We start from the raw sequence: 18,136 nt of genomic DNA on the forward strand, positions 1-18,136 counted from the left end.
TCCACAACAATTAGGTGATGATTCTTGGAGGTGTAGTGATTTAAAAAAAAAAAAAAAGTTATTATAAAGAATTAAAATTATTCATAATTGTAACTACTGAAAATATTAACAAAAAATGTAAATTCTGTAAAAATGATTGAAAATTTACAATCTAATATTATTTGCATTATTACATGTTAACTGTAAAACAGCTCAAATATGTTTTATCTCATACTGAAGAAGTGAGGCGACAGAAATAAATGAATGTTCATAGTTGAGGATTAAAAGAAGATTTCTGGAAAATTTCAGGCTCAAGGTGTTTCTAAGTGTGTTGTGTGTGTGTGTGTGTGTGTGTGTGTGTGTGTGTGTGTGTGTGTGTGTGTGTGTGTGTGTTTGTGCGCGTGTGCGTGTCTGAGTGCCAGCGGCCTGATGATGTAACTATCTGTCTCCTGAAGGAAATCATCTATTCTTTCTTTGAGGACCTTCCAGCCCTCCAGCAGACCTGAGGGTGAACGCAACCTGACCCTGTGTGTGTGTGTGTGTGTGTGTGTGTGTGTGTGTGTGTGTGTGTTCTCAGGTCTGAATATTTCTTTGATGAGATTGAATAAATAAATGTGAGTTCGAACACTTAAAAGTTGGCACCAGATTTTGGGATTCAAAGCACTGGTCATCTGTCAGTGGATTAAAGACGGTGTGACATCATCTGGTTTAACCATCGTGGAAAAGATCCAGATTGATTTTTTTCGTCATGTATGTTGGGTTTCTAAACAGCTTGATACGTACTGCATTGCAAGTTAAAGGCTCCAATTTCAATTCACTTCTATTCAATTTTATTTAAAAAGCACCAAATCCCAACAGAACTTTACAACATTACACAGAGGAACTTAACAATTCAACAATTCCCATGTAAGCTAGGAGGGAAAAACTCCCCTTTGACAGGAAGAAACCTCCAACAGCTCCGGCTCAGAGGACCAGACATCGTTACCGGACACTGACGTGGACAGCCGGCCGGCGGAGGCCACTACATGCTCCATCAAATGTGTCACAGAAATCCATATTGTTTAGAGAGGAAAATACTGCAGGAGTAATCCCACCTGCAAATGTTATCGCCTGAAGCAGAATCAACCAGCAGTAATGAACACGTGGACAAACATGAGAAACTTCAGCCCCGTAATTCAATCAAATCTCTTCGATAGAATCCATTTGTAAAGAGAACTTTGATGGAGAAAGTACAAGTTTGAGTACAAGTAAACCATTTTAGACAACGTCAGCTGGACGTCGTAATCACAGCAGCCGGCGTGACATGTAAAGCATTTGTTTCTGGTACAGCGGAAAGGCAGATGCAAGATTTAGTTTTGTTTTGTTTGTTGGGGACATGAAACGTTTATTGGAGAAAATGTAAAGTACCTCTCAGAGCAGGTTGTAGCTGCAGCAGATCAGAGTCCTGTTCTTTATTCTACCAGTCAGCAGTTCGAGTTCAGGTGCTCCATGTTCTTCACCTGGGACGGGAACTTTCCGAGAAACATTTATTTTGCAGATAATTGCCTGTTTTTCTTCCAAATGTAAATCTTGTTAAATCACAAAAAAAAGGTCTTGCAGGTTTCCATTGTTTGATATCTTGTATTAAATCCTATTGACACAACTCTACATAGAACAAAAAGAGTTGACCAGCAGCCGCCGGATCTTCAGGTCTGTCAGTAGACTTCAAACTGTCTTCATAAGAGCGGCGCTGAGCTGCACCACCAGGTTTCGTTCACAATCACGACCAGTCTCTCACTACCCACCTTTAAGTCCGTACTTGTTTTTTCAGAAAACTTCAGACGTTTGGAAGATCAATGAACTTCTTGAGAGTTGTTGTTTTCTTTTTCCATTGAGGAGTTTTCCTGCACGGTTTGTGAGTTGTATCCTCATTTCTGCCAGATGCTCAGAAACCTGCTGCTCTTTTAATTCAAGCCTTCTCTGAAGGGACTCCGTCAAACACTCAGAGGTTGTGGACATTTCGTCTTGTCCATGAAGCATCCAGCAATGTTCTGCTTCAACCTGTTAAATCATACAGTCTGGATTTGCAGGTGAGTTAGGGGGTGATGCAGAGAGAAAGTCTGTTGACTGTCAGTCTTGTTAAAATATGGGTTGTCCTTCTCCGTACGGCTGCAGCTGTTTAATGGTGTCGTTGCGTTGGATGTGTGCATCCTTGATGCGATGTGACATCTGCTTTACTGATCTCAGTCGGCAGCACCGGTACTTTCCAAACAGCTCCTCCTGAGAGCGGACATCCAAACGTGAAAACAAAACACAACCTGTCAGTCGCTCATCTTTCATGCAGCTCACTTTCATGCTCCTGCAGTGAAAAAGACTGTAAATGGGTTTGAACAGTTCCATTCAGAAACACGTGTGCATGTAAATGTACTGACTACAACAAAGACTGACTCCTCATCAGCTGCTCTCACTGGGCTGACTTACATCACAAATATACGAAACAATACATCTCTCTGTACGCCCATCAATCTTCAGCAGCCTACACATTAACGAGAAGGAAATCAGGTCATTTATTTCATCTCCTGCCCTTCGATTCTTTACGCTGAAATCTGAAGGCTGTGCAGATGAAATGTCTCGTGTACCTTTGTGGACACATTGACCTGCAACCACAGACTGGATATAAAAGTGTTCGTAGCTTCCGGCTCAGAAAAATGAAGCCGATGTTGAAGTGCCTTAAGCTGCAATACCACCAAGGACCACTAGAGGTCGGCTCATTTCCATAGACTCCCATTTAATTTCTCTCATGATATTCTCAGTCAATAAAAATGTTCCACAACCTTTCTGTATTTTGCTAAATTCACTCTTCCAAATTAGAAAAGAAGATTCAAGAAGACCTGTTTTTGGGGGCGTGTCTGTTTGATTGACAGGCCTGTGGTGCAGTCAGGTTACAGCTATCGGTGGGCGGGACGTAGTATCGTCAGGTTTCCAATCAGATCGGTCAGATCCACCGCTGGCTCCTCCCCCAGCTCGTCCAAATATGGTCACTTCCTGCTCCAAACCGCTCCGAACTACCAAAGATGGTGACGGACAGAATCTGAACTGGAGGATTCATAACGTTCATGAACCAACGATGACATCACTGATGGTTGATGACATCACTGCTGGTTATCGTTTGATGCAACCCCCCCCACACACACACACACACACCTCCTTCCAATCTAACACCTTTGGGATAAACTGGGACAGACAGCCTGACAGCGTTGAAGCTCACTGATGCTCGCTTGGCTACACTGCTGTTGTATCAGCACAATAATGTCCACGGTTGTAGAATGACATTCAGATATACTTGGCCATGTTTCACCTTTTAATCCCGCCTCTCTTTCTCTCTCTCTCAGAACCCGGGCTGACCAGAAACCTCCAGTTCCTCCAGCGTCCGTCCAGAGTCACGGCTCTGCTGGGAACGGACACGGTGCTGGAATGTTCCGCCTCCGGATACCCGACTCCGAGCATCCAGTGGAGGAGAGGAGAGGAACTCATTCAGAGCTGGTCCGTCTCTCCGTCTGTTTGTACTACAGCCTAAACGGATCAATGTTGAAACCACACAGCATCCGACTCCGGGTTCAGTTCAGTCATTAGTATCCTGTGGTTCTGTCTTTTTTTCTTATTGTCAAAACGTCCCATTAACACACTCAAATCAACAGCAATGAATTGAACAGTCTTGTGTTTAAACACAGCATGATCTCTCTTATTCCTCTGTACCAATGAGCTCTATTAAACCACAGCGGATTACATGGTGCTTTATCACCATGACGACACACCGTGGAGTTTGTTTGTAAGAAACACCCACAAGAACATCAAGTGTGCATTAATTACTCCTCTGAAAGTAGTCCCCAACAAATGTACTATTTCCTCCTCTTTGATTATTGTTTGATAAATTGTTTTTTTGGAACTTAGAGCTGAATTTTTTTTACATGTTCTTAAAGATTCATTTGGAAAAAGACATGTTGGGGCTACAAATCAGTGAAGTCGATGCGTTTGAACAGTCAGACTAACACTATGTTGGTTCGGGTGTTTTCAATTGTTGAAGATAAATAAAACCAGTACAGCAGATTTATTCTTTAGGTTTCAGAATGAGCACAAAAAACACTGAATTATTTTTTATTGTTGAATAATGTTCAATGAGTTGATGAAAGTCGTCTCGTTCTTCTTTTCTACCGTAGGAACAACAAGTACTCTCTGCTGGCGGGCAGTAATCTGATCATCAGGAGTGTCACTGACGACGACTCGGGCGGTTACAGCTGCACAGCCACCAACAAGAACCACAACATCACTGAACACGCAGAGCTCAGCGTCCTCGGTAAGAAACAATACACGTCCTCTGGGCGGCGTTTTTTCCATTTGGATAGTGAGAGTGGAGAAACATTTCGAGGAAACAATGATTATATTAGTCAGCTTTGGCAGCCATGAGTAAACCACCTAAACCCAATTTTAACAATAACCCTAAAACACTCTTACACCATAAATGGGGACTTGAATAAGACTTTGTCTGATTTGCGTCTCCGATCACATCTTTAGGACAGACTGTCCGCGCTGTTGTCAGAAAGTGATCTGATCAGATTTGGTGTGTGCAGACATCACCAGCCTATCGGCCTGGGTTGCTGTGGTAACGACCAGTTCATTTTGGCGTCTTGTCCACGGATTGTCATTGATGTCATCATTGTGTGTTGTTGTTGAAATCCAATCCTTGAGCGACCGGACTGAGACCATCTATTGAAATCCGGTTGGAAATCGTAACAAATTCCAACAAAACACGTGTTCGGGCCGTCGGTCTGGACGAAGCTGAAACGTCTCACTCAGATCGGTCCTCACACAGATAGAAGATCAAGAACACACACATTGTCTGTGCTCAGCAAAGTGTGGCAGCTAAAAGAATTAAATCATGTAACTTCTCAAAGCTCCTGGGGAAATGAGGGAAAAAATAAAAGTGTCTGGAAACTGATAACCGCCTGACAGCCCCAAAACTAAAACTAAATAAAATAGAATAAAAATGGTCAGCATCCCTCCGCTGACAGGAGCCCTCTAGTCTGCAGACACTCTCAGGGGCGGGGAATCACATCCACAATCAAATGCAGTCATGACAAATAAAATGGGAGCCGTCGGTTTGCTTCAGGAGTTTTTCATGAATAAAATAGGTTTGTATTTATTGTCTGACTGCTCCTCAGCTGCTGCTGGATTCCTGCTGAAGCTGCGTGAGGATTCAGACACCTGAACGCCGGCTCATTGTTTGGTAGAAGCAATTACCTTCAAAGCATTTCTGGTTTGCATAACAAAATACCAGAAGATCAGCGAATGCTACTATAAAGACATATTGCTGCGATACCTATTAACACACTGTTATTCTACAGCACGCTTGTTTTTGGTTTCGAAAAACTGAAGCACCTTTTTGGGTTCACATAAAAAATAGTACTAAATACTAAAATAGGATACTGTCAGTGTCCAGGTCGACTGTTAGACGGAGATCTGCGCTGTGTGGGGGGGCGACCGGCTGCTGCATGACTTACTGATTTATAAATCAGGCACCAATAACACGCCTCTGGACCAGTTTGCATTAAAGATGAGATTAGATGAGTGAACATCTAAAGTCCAGAACTTCTTGCACAGTATCATGTAACATCTGTTGTTGCTGTGGTTTTGGGATCAGAAAATGATTCACAGATATTCATCTCAATTAAGGTGTTCAATGGTCATTTTACTGCAAAGTATTTATTATGGATCATAATGGACTCGTTGTTTGAAGTACAAGTGAAGGTTAATGCAGAGACGATGTCGATTCAATTATAGCAAATTGTAAGAAATGCCAGGACTGAAACCCGATGTTTAGTTTTGGTGGTTTGGTTCAGCCGAGCACAAAGTCAGCAGAGTCTGAGGGGCGTCTTCCACTCCGGAGGTCTCAGCATCCCCTCAGCATCCAGCGGGCTGAATGAGGTCAGTGGGCAAATGACGCCTACTGGCCCCAAAATACTTTTGTCCTTGTACTGTCGACCAAATATGAGCTTTTAGTGTCAGAAACAGTGAATTAAAGGGTGTCACAAGCAGTTAAACATGACTGTAAAAGCACTTTGTTTTTGTACAATTCCCGTTTGTGGAGATTCAGCAGGAAGTCCGCCGCAGGACATGTTTGAAGCCTGTTTCAGAGAAGCACTTAGCAAGATGGTGACGGACAGAATCTGAACTGGAGGCTTCATAACGTTCACCAACCAACGATGACATCACTGATGGTTGATGACATCACTGATGGATGATGACATCACTGATGGATGATGACATCACTGGTGGATGACGCTTGCCTGCGTGTGGAGCCGACCTCCAGTGGCCAGATGAAGGACCGTTTTGGACTGTAAAAAGTTCAACCCAGCAGCATGTCATAAAATAATGGAGCAGGAATGTGCACTCTGTGTGGTCTGTGCAGAAGTGGCAGCGTGTTCTTTGCTTTCGTCCGACGCTGTGTGCATCAGCAGCCCCGCTGCGTTGACGTGCTCTTCTTATTTAATTACATAAAGGAGCTTTGTTTCATCACGCAGGGCTGCAGCCTGGATGTGTCCCATGCTCTATAAGCAACGACGTTTCTTCTTTCTGTTACTCTCAAACTGACTTACAGGACGTCACCAAACTCCAACATCAGTGTTGTTTTTCCTCTAATTAGAATTCTTGATCGTACCTTTATTGAAACTGAAGACTGTATATATTCTTGGAGCAGAGAGACTTGAAATCAAACAGAAGCAGCTGTTGTTTGTTGGACTCTCAGGAGCAAATCTGCAAATTAACCTTCGGGTGTTTTCAGTCTCCTTCCAGCTGGGCCTCTCAGCTCCTCTCTGTCCTTTCATGTCTTTGTCTCCAAGTCCCCGCTGAGTCTTTTCTCTGTGTTCCCGTCACATTCATATTCTGTTTACACTCTGCTCTCACCAGCGACTGCCTGCAAACATCACATGATGTAGACAATAAACAGGAGGAGTCTGTGTGCTCAGGATGTCACATCTGGGATCTGATCAGAGAGTGTTCGCTCCTGTCATGTAAACATTGGAGGCACGTTTCTGAAACCGTGTTACTGCTCAGCTGAAGCTGCTTCTGAAAAGTACCACGACACACAGCGCTGTTTGGCGTGTGTTCAAATAGATGGACTGGATCTTATATTTTACTTAGAATAAAGTGAGACCTCTCCTTTACAATAGTTTGTTTTGTTTGGATCTTCCCCTTTTCTGCATCACCTGCCGTCTCCTCAGTTAGATTTAATCGATAGAACTTCATGTTTGAGTTCTCTGCCTTCACGTGGATGGAAAACAAATCATTTCCACACAGCCGCACATTAAACGTTCAAATGTAATTTGAAATTTCCAAATCATTCAAAAATAGAAGCAGATTTAACAACGTTTCCACTCTTTTCTTTTGAATTTGTGGAGATGAAATGAAAGTCGTTGATGTGCTGAATGAGCTGCTGATGTTTGATGCAGTGACGCATTTCCTCTCTGAATCAGAGGGAAATAGAGGAGAGATGATGTTCAGTTGCTAATAACTATCGATCTGCGTGTATTCTGTGTTTCTGACGTTTTTATAATAAATCTCAGATGGGACGGCTGACATGAAAAGATAGATCTGCTGTGGGAAAAAGAAGTTCAATCTCCAAAGACAAACAAAAAAAGTCAGCCGAGAGAAGTTCAAGTACATTCCTCCTTTTTATTGATCACAACACTCACCGAACAAACAACTGAAACAGTTATTAAAAACAAACAAAGAACGGAGTACGACGTGTTATTTAGTTTATTTCTTGTTCCGGGTCGACTCTGACTCCAGAAATATACATTTCTCTCCCACGATTATCCCGGTTGTGTTGATGCCAGCGGTGGATAGTGAGCTCATGAAGCTCCGGTCACCAGAGACCAGAGTTCACCATCGCTGCTTATGTTTAGGCAACAAAAGCACTTTGGTCCGTTAAGCGTTCTTTTGAAATGTGAATCAGTAATCGATGTGAATGATGCAGCTGTAACCTGAATATTCCACTGAACACGTGGTTTAGTTCCGTCCTCCGCTCGGCTTCGTATCCCACCGGGAGCGTTTCGTACCTTCCTCCCTGAAGTGGTCACGTTTCCTCCATGTCTTTGCCTCTTTTGCGGGTAAATGTTGTTAAACGGCTTCTTGTTCGTCCGTTGTGTGTTTACTGTTTTCATTTCCTACTTTGTGCTGCAGACAAAGTTAATACAGCTGCTGTGTTTTAGCCATTAAAAACACGAATCCTCCTTTTTATTGCGTAACTATTTCAGATGTCGTGTCTGTCGCAGGAGGAGGATGCATTTCTTGTCCAAATTGAAAGACATGGGATTAAACGTTAGTGATGTGTTTTACAAAGAAGAGTTTTAGTTTGAAAATTGACCGGGATTTTATTTTATTTCCTCGACTGACTTCCTGTTCAGCTTGCCGCGGTCTCATGAAGCGTTGACTTTAATTACAGAGATTCACTCCATGCAACATGTTCCGTCGAGGCCAAAATGAACAGCCTTGGGTCATGTGTTTGATATATTAGGGACACTTGGTAAAGATTTAAAATACATTAAGTGTCCATGTCCACATCAGCAGGTTGTTCTGAAAAGCAAAACAAAACAGACACTAAAATTTAAAGCAACCATTTTATTAACTATGATTGCAAACTCAAAATCGATCTACATAATAGACGGATTCGGTTTTGATTTTCAAACACTGAATATTTCACCAAGAACTGAACTCAAACTCTGTTCTGTTCTCTGAGCTCAGAGAAGAGAAGAAGCAGCACCGACGTCTTTCCATCCTCCAGATTAGTCGGCGCCGATGAAGAAAATGTCTAAAAGAGAGGACAGAGTAAGAAGGCCGGCAGGAATAAAAGGATTAAAGACAGGAGGGAAGAAACCTCTTTGTTGTTTGATGTTTTTATGATGAACAAACGGAAGCTGCTGCTGCAGACTTTGTACACTTCAATCTGTTGTTATGTAATTTCTTCTCTTTAAATGTTTTTTTTTTCTGATAAAACATTTCCGAGCTGTAACCGAGGTCTCTCTTATCATGACGAGTCCTCAGCTATCTGGGAATCCACTCTGGATTTATTTATTCATCCCCCATGTGTCTGCTTTTATCACCGTCTGCCTCATCTGGAAATTAAATATATTTGATAAGGTGAACTGTTTACTTACACGCTCCATTTACACATTATCTCTGCATATTTATGGGGCATTGTGCAGAGATAACAAACATATACATGGATACATGGAGGAAACATTTGAAGTTTCAGAGTCTTGTTGTACTCACCACACTGTTGCTTAAGTTCTTTATTTAACACAAATCATTACTTCCAATCACACTTGATACTCGCTGCATAAAGATTTAAAGTCTTCTATCGGCTGAGCAGTAATAAACTTTGTTTCTTTCGGTATTTTGATGGGAAACATCTTCAGGAATTCTTCATTTCCATTTATGTTATCTTAAACCTCAGAACCAGATGGACGCAAATAGCATCCAAATTTCCACCCGTTCTTCTCGGTCGAACATGCAGTGAATATTCATCGCAGAGATGCAGCAGTTCATCGTAGGAAACTGCACAACTTGAGCTTTCCAGACATGTCAGTGTCTGAAGCGTTGCAGAGATAACCAAAATTGAAGTTACATCGTCGTTACGCTGCATGAAGCTCCGCCCCCTTTACACAACACTGTTGGTTTCTCTGTACGACAAAGCGTTTTCAGCTAATCCAGTTTTTAAATCATAGCTGACCTCTGTGTCGTCTCCAGCATCGGACTGACATGACGTCCCACTAAGTAAAATTGAATAATATTAATGATGTCACTACCTCTGAGTTATTAGCACTCATCACGGGAGAAGACCTCCTGCTTTGGGCCTCTGGACCCCCGGAGTCATTCATGAGTCAGTGTCCCACAAACTTGGTTCAGATATTGCTGGATTTCAGACAATCTCCTCCACACAATTATAAAATGATATCTCTACTGACAATTTTTTGTGGTGAGATACATGTAAAAACATAACAATTTCTTAAAACGGAATTATTTTATTTCTACGTACAAAGGCTAATATACAAAATCTCCAAGTACGAAAAGTATCAAAATAAATAATGACAGATTTGCATAGCCTCGACTGTCCTGAAAATAACAAGATGTACCAAGATATGAACTTAAAAGTGATGCTAGTGCAATTACTGATAAAAGTGGGTTCAGGATTAATAGCAATCAAAAAAAGAGTGCAAGCAAATGGAAAAACAAGCCAATTAAAGTGTTGTTTGTGTTTCATATTAATTATGATCTTTTTTTATATATACATATATTCAAACCTCCCTTTGACAGCACGCCTCCTCCTTTAACCTGTAACTCTATCATTTGTTTGCCATAAATGCTGCATAGATTTATTCTGCTCATTAGTTTTAAGGATTTGGGAATTAAGTTTGACTGTTTATGCCCTCTAAAACTTTTATTTTACATTTATAGAGTTAATACGTGTATCTGAGGACATGCAAATAAGTTCACCAGTATAATGTCTTAGTATTAAATTTGAAAACCCTCCAGATGAAATAAAACAAAAAAACTGAGGAGTACATTTGCTGGACACGTTAACAAGCTCACTTCTCCAGTTTCTGTCTTGCATTTACATTAAACATTAAATATGTTGTGCTAATATGCCCCATTACGCCTTGTTTTTTTTGCCAAATGGAGGCAGTTAGATGCAGATGAATATCCACAGCAAGGTGATGTATGGAGATGTGTGTGTTCTGACTCCACAGGGCAGTGACCATGATTAGATGATTAGGATAACGAATGCGTGTTGTTTTCCATAATAATGAGTGCAGCCCAGCTCATTAGCCAGTTCCTGTTAGCAGCTTAATGAAAGCCGTGAGAAACGAAGCAAGCACCGCAGCTATCAATCATATTCACTGTGCTGCTGTCAGTACAGCCAGCTGATGTTGGTGCTGGATGCTAATGAAGAAAAACCTTTTAGGTTGGAGGAGAAATTGTCGAGTCACCCGCAAGCTGCAGGGTTGACCACATACAACAGCTCACACCACATCCCCACGCAGCGGGAGGGATTGTAACAGGAGGCTTTTATAGTGTTGTTGTAGGGGTGTTATATTGTTGTTATAAGTGTGTTAGTGTTGTTATAAGGCTGTTATACTGTTGTTATAGTGTTGTTATAAGGCTGTTGTAGTGTTGTTATAAGGCTGTTATAGTGTTGTCATAAGGGTGTTATAGTGTTGTTATGAGGGTGTTATAGTGTTGTTATGAGGCTGTTACAGTGTTGTTATAAGGCTGTTGTAGTGTTGTTATAGTGTTGTTATAAGGCTGTTATAGTGTTGTTATAAGGCTGTTATAGTGTTGTCATAAGGCTGTTATAGTGTTGTTATGAGGGTGGTATAGTGTTGTCATAAGGCTGTTATACTGTTGTTATAGTGTTGTTATAGTGTTGTCATAAGGGTGTTATAGTGTTGTTATAAGGCTGTTACAGTGTTGTTATAAGGCTGTTGTAGTGTTGTTATAGTGTTGTTATAAGGCTGTTATAGTGTTGTTATAAGGCTGTTGTATTGTTGTTATAAGGCTGTTATAGTGTTGTTATAAGGGTGTTATAGTGTCGTTATAAGGCTGTTGTAGTGTTGTTATAAGGCTGTTACAGTGTTGTTATAAGGCTGTTGTAGTGTTGTTATAGTGTTGTTATAAGGCTGTTATAGTGTTGTTATAAGGCTGTTATCGTGTTGTTATAAGGCTGTTATAGTGTTATAAGGCTGTTATCGTGTTGTTATAAGGTGTTATCGTGTTGTTATAAGGCTGTTATAGTGTTGTTATAAGGCTGTTGTAGTGTTGTTATAAGGTGTTATCGTGTTGTTATAAGGCTGTTATCGTGTTGTTATAAGGGTGTTATCGTGTTGTTATAAGGGTGTTATAGTGTTGTTATAAGGCTGTTATAAGTGTTGTTATAGTGCTATTGTAGAGGTGTTATACTGTTGTTATAAAGAGTGTTATAGTGTTGTTATAAGTGTGTTAGTGTTGTTATAAGGCTGCTATAGTGTTGTTATAAGGCTGTTATAGTGTTATAAGGGTATTCTAATGTTGTTATAAGGCTGTTATATTGATGTTATAAAGCTATTATAGTGTTGTTATAACAGTGTTATAGTGTTGTTATAAGGCTGTTAGTGATGTTATAAAGCTGTTATAGTGTTGTTATAACAGTGTTATAGTGTTGTTATAAGGCTGTTAGTGATGTTATAAAGCTGTTATGGTGTTGTTATAACAGTGTTATAGTGTTGTTATAAGGTTATTATAAGGGTGTTATACTGTTGTTATAAGGGTGTTATACTGTTGTTATAAGGGTGTTATAGTGTTATTATAAGGCTATTACAATGTTGTTATAAGGGTGTTATAGTGTTGTTATAAAGGTGTTATAGTGTTGTTATAAGGGTGTTATTGTTATGTTATCAGGGTGTTATTGTTTTGTTATAACGGTGTTATTGTTTCGTTATAAGGGTGTTATTGTTTTGGTTATAAGGTTGTCTTATGTGGTTCTATGGATATTGTCATATTTGTGTAATGTCACATTGAGGTAACAGTGTTGCCACATTTCTGTTACAATTTACTTATGGTAGTGTTGTTATAGTATATGTTAAAGATGTTCCCGTGTTAATCTGAAACTACAGACAGTGCCTCCAGGATTTTGTTGAGTTTTTTTGCAATTGTTGTGATAGAAAGCATAAATTACGTGACAGATTTTGTCAAAAATTGCAATGGAATTTGCAGAGTTAGTATTTTATTGTAAAAATTGCTAGTCGAGGAAAGAAGTTTTTTTTTTTTTTGCACTACTTAATAAACATTTTATGTAAACACATCCTTTGATAATTATTATGCTGTACATCACAGAAATATAGTTATGTGAATTTTGCAAAATTGCAGGTATTGTGGAGAATTTGCTTTAATAATTGCGATCGCAAGATTTCCTGAAGGGACTGAATAACAAATAGAAATGGACATAACACACCATGTCAAATGTAACCGGGAAGTCGTTTGTATATTTATCACATCAGTGTCTTTAACTGGCATATGTAACCCAGTTAACCAAATCTGTAGGATCTCTAATACACTCATTTAGTTTTTTTGTTAAATACACAAGCATATTCAGGAAATCCATGTTGCAAAATTACAACTTGTGAGTCAGTTTTATTTCTAATCACATCTGAACTGAAACGTTACATGTTTGTATTTAAAATGAGAGTGATGTGGTGAAAACTGAAACATTGTTAATGCAGTTAAAAATGTCCTGCAGTCGAACACATACACACACACACACACACACACACACACACACACACACACACACACACACACACACACACACACACACACACACACACACACACACACACAAACTAACAGCAGTAAAACAGATTGCTTGGGTCTCTGTGGTCTGTGGTGATTGTCTCACTTTGCTGTAGAATCATTAAGTCTCTCCGTAAGAAAGATGGCACACACGAACACACAAACACGCACACACATCCTCCTGGTTGTGGCCTGCGGGGTTCCTCTCCTGATTAATTACAGACTCTGTGAATTACTGTGGGTGTTTTTGAAAACATTTAACAAGCTGCCAAACTCCCCACTGAGCTGCCGGCCGGCCCTGCCACCGCTCGCCCGAAGAGATCGAACCGCCGACTTAAAGACATGAAAGAAAGACAGCAGAGAGACGGGACGAGGTCACGCAGCTCCCGCAGAGACGGGGGAGCCTGCTCTAATGCGGAGGGAGGGTTTAAGTGTGTCAATATGTCCAGCAGTGCAGACCAGTCCAAAGAGATAAACTGCCAAAAGCGCCCCTCCCTTTGACATTTTGGAGTTGTCCCTCTGTGGATGAAACTCAGTGTCATCAAAGCTGATTTTAATTCAAAAATAACTAGAATTTGATATGAGGTATCACGGGGGGTTTGAAGGGAGCAGAGGGATGAATAACGCTTGAAGCCAACTAATAGGCAATAAACACAACAGTGTGAAGTCTGTCATATAAAGTATGAAATTCATAAAGTTGATATGGTTCCATCAGGTTCAATTCAGGATATGATAATGGTTTCATTTCACACAGTGCGCGTCCACCAAAATGTGACCAAATTTAGACATTGATTAATTAAATTCAAATAACATGAGCACTTATAAACATGTGAGGATTACTCGGGTCCAAGGGGTGAGCTGGCCCAGGAGCCTCTTCAAGGGTTAAAGTGACTGTTAGGATTTCTTGCTGGAGATGCAAAAGAAATGCTGAACGACACTAAGGAAAGAAAAATGACAAGAAGTACGCTTGAAAAAACACAAACTAATTTCAAAGGGATGTGAAACAACCAAAAGAGATGAACAACAACCACCGAGAGGCACGAATCTCCTACAAAGTGACACAAAACAAGCCCAGTGGGATGTGAAGTAAGAAAGTGACAACAAATAAATGCATAAGAAACAAAAAAAATAGCTGTAAAGTAACACGATATGACCTAAAGAGACATGAAACCAACCCAAACAACCACATAAAGACTTCAGATAACATTTGGACGTATTGCACCTTGGTACGAACCCATTGTCTCAATCTGTCAACGCTTTCCCCCCAAGATTAGTGCACAAGTGTTGTAGGAGACGTCCTTCATTCAAAATCTCATTTCGGTAAAGAAAATGAGCTGAAAGTATGAAGAATAAAAGAAGAGGCTCTGCAGAGAAACGGCCTGTCAATAATTTGACCTCCGTCGGGCCACAAGATGCATTAAATCACAGGAGTCAGGAGGTGATGAACACAGATCAGATGTTTCTCTCATCTTTCATTGGTTTTGTGGTTTTATATTCAGTTATTTCAGTAAAGCCATGTGTTGAATTTAGCAGAACATGTCAGGACGCCCCAAAGTGGGCTGATTTTGTTCAGAGGTCAAAAAGATGAGAGTTTAATCTCTTCAGATATGAAGTATTTTCGAAGCTAATGATGTGAGCTCAGCTTTCCTTTTCTCCCTGTTTGAAGTTTTACCTTTTTCTTTTTGTTTTACCGGCTGCTTCCCCAACAGTCCGATTGGTTTACAGTCGGCCAGTTTAGTGACGAGTCCACGACAGATCCAGACCCTGTTTTCAAAAAGCAAACAGGCTGAGAGTGAAACCCCAGAACAAAGCCGCAGCTGCTGCTGAGTGACGTGAAGCAGGACGTGTTCGGTTTGTGGGGTGATTTTAATCTTTTGAATTTAAGTTTAATTAAGACGAACACATTTACATCCGTTGAGCTTCTGAATGGTTTGAAACACCTGGAAAATGAGCTCATCACACATCCAGAGAACATTATTTACTCTGGACGTCACAAAAGTACTTTGAATAACAATCTGTTTTATCTCTGATCCTTTCTACACGCCCCCCTCCCCCTCCTTCTCCCCTCCTCCCTCTACTTCAGTTAATCAGCATGTCTTTATGCATAAAGTGTTTGGTGTTGCAGATTAAAGTGTCGCCTGCTCCCGGGTCACATATGTTCCGGCTGTTTAATCCGCCTCAGTCTGTCCGGTGTGGCGCTGCTGCTCATTTCTGTCTGCCTGATCGCAGGTTTTTAATGCGCCATCTGAGGCCGACGAATCAAATCAAGCTGACCTATCCTTTGTCTCTTAAACTTTGTAATCCAGGATTTGAACTCAATCATGTCACAGGGGAAAGGAAGAGGACCTTATGTGACTTTTGCCCCTCGGGTCACGATCCCGACGGGATTTTTCCTGCTCTGTCTCGGGTCGAGCTGAAAGTCACGCCGGTTATGAAATAATAAGATGTGGAGGAAGATTTCCTTCAGTTTGTGCCGAAGACAACGGATGAAAGTGAGAAAGTGGAAGAGATGATCAGCCGCCAACATCTGTTCAATTTTACCATCTGCTGTCATCTCTGTCGTCGCTGCAGATTGTTTGGACGTTTGTGATGAATCTTGGGAGATTCCCGGTTCCTCCTCAACGGGCTCATCTACACCCGCTTCGTTCTTGTTTTCCGTCCTTAATCCTGCCATCTGTGAGCTCTCTGGTCTGTCAATGGATATTATGTAAAACAGTGATTTCAGAAGCGGAGGTCATTCTGATTCTTCACTTTCAGCACCGTCTGTCCTCACACGAGCTGATGTTAAAGCAGCACGACTCGTAAACTGTCGTGCTTCAGGTCACGCTCTGCAGCTTGTTTGACCTTTGACCTTTGGCTGCTCGCTCTCAGCCTGAGCTGGTTTCCTCCTCCGTGCGATGTCACAGTTTGTCAGCGTCCTCCCGTCTCCTTCCTGCTCGCGTGTCTGAGGTGATTACCTTCACGTCTGCTTCACCTGCTCGTCCGAGCCGACGGCTCCGGCTGGGAGGGCGGGTGATGTCGGCCCGAGTGTCTCGGCCGGCCCGCGTCTCTCAGCGGGAGCGAGTCGGTACTGATCTGACAGGATTCGGGTCAGGGCTGTCGGACGGCGAGGGCCACACTGAGATAATTAGACTTTATAAATATCCGCCGTGTCATCCCGCCACAATGTCCGCCACTGTTGCCCGTTAAACTGCTGCCATGGCAACCAGCTGGAAGTCTGTCTTCCTGCTGTGAGCTGCATCTGAGGAAGAAATCCCCCTGAAGCACAGCTGTCTTTCACTTCTGTGTTCAGCCAGCTGAGAACAACCAGTCTGAGAAGTTATCAGAGTTAAAACTGTAGAAACCGCTGAGGAAGTTATAAAGGCAGCGTTTGGACATATTATGAAATGTCAAATAAAAGTCAGTATTTAAAGAGTTTCAAATAATAGTCCAAATATAGTGGTGCTTTCTGTGTATTTTTGCATACATATGAGCATAGACATCACCAGTAGATGAAGAAAACCCAATTCAACAAATGACACCAAAACATTATTTTGGTGTCATTTTATTTTGCGAGTAAAATGATTCAATATTTACGTATCTGTCAGTATGTGAAACTCTACAATTAGCAGTTCATTTGAAAATGTAATTATAGCCGGTGAGAGTTGGTGCCCTGTTTTATTCAAAGAACAGAGATCTGTCAGAGTCTGAGCTTCACAACATCTTTCTATCACGGCAGGAACAAAGAGGATTTCTCAAGAACCTCCGAAAAAGAGTCTTTAATGCTCATCAGGCTGGACAAGGTCACAAAAGAATTTGGAGTTAGCTCCAACGTGATCGGTTCTGCTATCGATACTGGAGCAATTAAGCATGTCAAATCTTACATTTAATATACAGTGTAGAAGGCGGTTCAATGATATAAGACAAAAACCTGCATTTTACAGACGGCAAACACTCGTATTTATTAAAGTGAACAAAAAACACTGAACACCCGATGCAGTGAAATCAGGTGCTGGAAGCACGTTGAGCAGAAGTAAATAACGCACTCGTAAACGCACACTACGAAGTTCAACACACTTCAACAGGCTTTCTTCACCTGAGCTGCTCATCAAAGCTGAAAGTCCCAGTCACAGAAAAGAGTTACGACAACCACGGTTATCAACTTTCTCTGTTAACTCAGACTTCCTGCTGCAGGCTCTGAGCTCCTTCACATAAAAGGGGGAGGAGTTTGTAGCACCTGACCAATCACAAACATGGACAAGTGTACTGACAGCACAGCAACAAAGCAAATCATAATGTAAAAAAAAATTAAAATGAAGAAGACAAACAAATGAAAGCAGCAGAGCTGCAGCTACCAGATGATGGAAAAATGTGCTGGCAAGAAACTGCAGGCTGTAAATATGGAGCCTCAGTTGATTGTCACCTGACCATAAAGTGCACAAGAAGATCTGACTATAATTACATGTGCACATTGCGTGTGTGTTGTGTGTATTCTTTGATGTATTCGTGTAGAATGTTTTTAGTCTTCTCCTTTCCATTTTTCAGAGATCTGATTGGTCAGTCGTCGGTACTTTCTTGCATTTTGATCCGATATCGCCAACATCAGCTGCTCTGGACCGGGTTAAGGTTGCAGCACAGGTTACCATGGTGATGTACCCAGGTTGAAAGACAGCCGTGTTCGTGACACTGACAACCCTCCAACATTCCTCGCTGACCCATTAATCTCGCTCCGGTAGTTCACGGCTCGGCTCGTGACCTCGGCCGGGGGTATGGTCGCTCCTCGCTCTGCTCTCTTCATGATGAAATTCATTTCACC

The 18,136-nt window shown here is 41.4% G+C and overlaps 1 protein-coding gene across 1 annotated transcript in view; it reads left to right on the forward strand.

Annotated features, from left to right (window-relative positions):
* The window catches only part of dcc (DCC netrin 1 receptor), a 328,455-nt gene that overhangs the window by 138,541 nt on the left and 171,778 nt on the right, over positions 1-18,136 (forward strand). Inside the window, 2 exon segments of the mRNA XM_069168937.1 lie at positions 3,351-3,501; positions 4,176-4,312. Coding sequence (XP_069025038.1) covers positions 3,351-3,501; positions 4,176-4,312 — 288 coding nt within the window.

This window comes from Embiotoca jacksoni, unplaced genomic scaffold (genome assembly GCF_022577435.1).
Source record: "Embiotoca jacksoni isolate LCO1_2020_lvr unplaced genomic scaffold, fEmbJac1.0.p SCAF_42, whole genome shotgun sequence".
Classification (NCBI taxonomy): Eukaryota; Metazoa; Chordata; class Actinopteri; family Embiotocidae; genus Embiotoca; species Embiotoca jacksoni.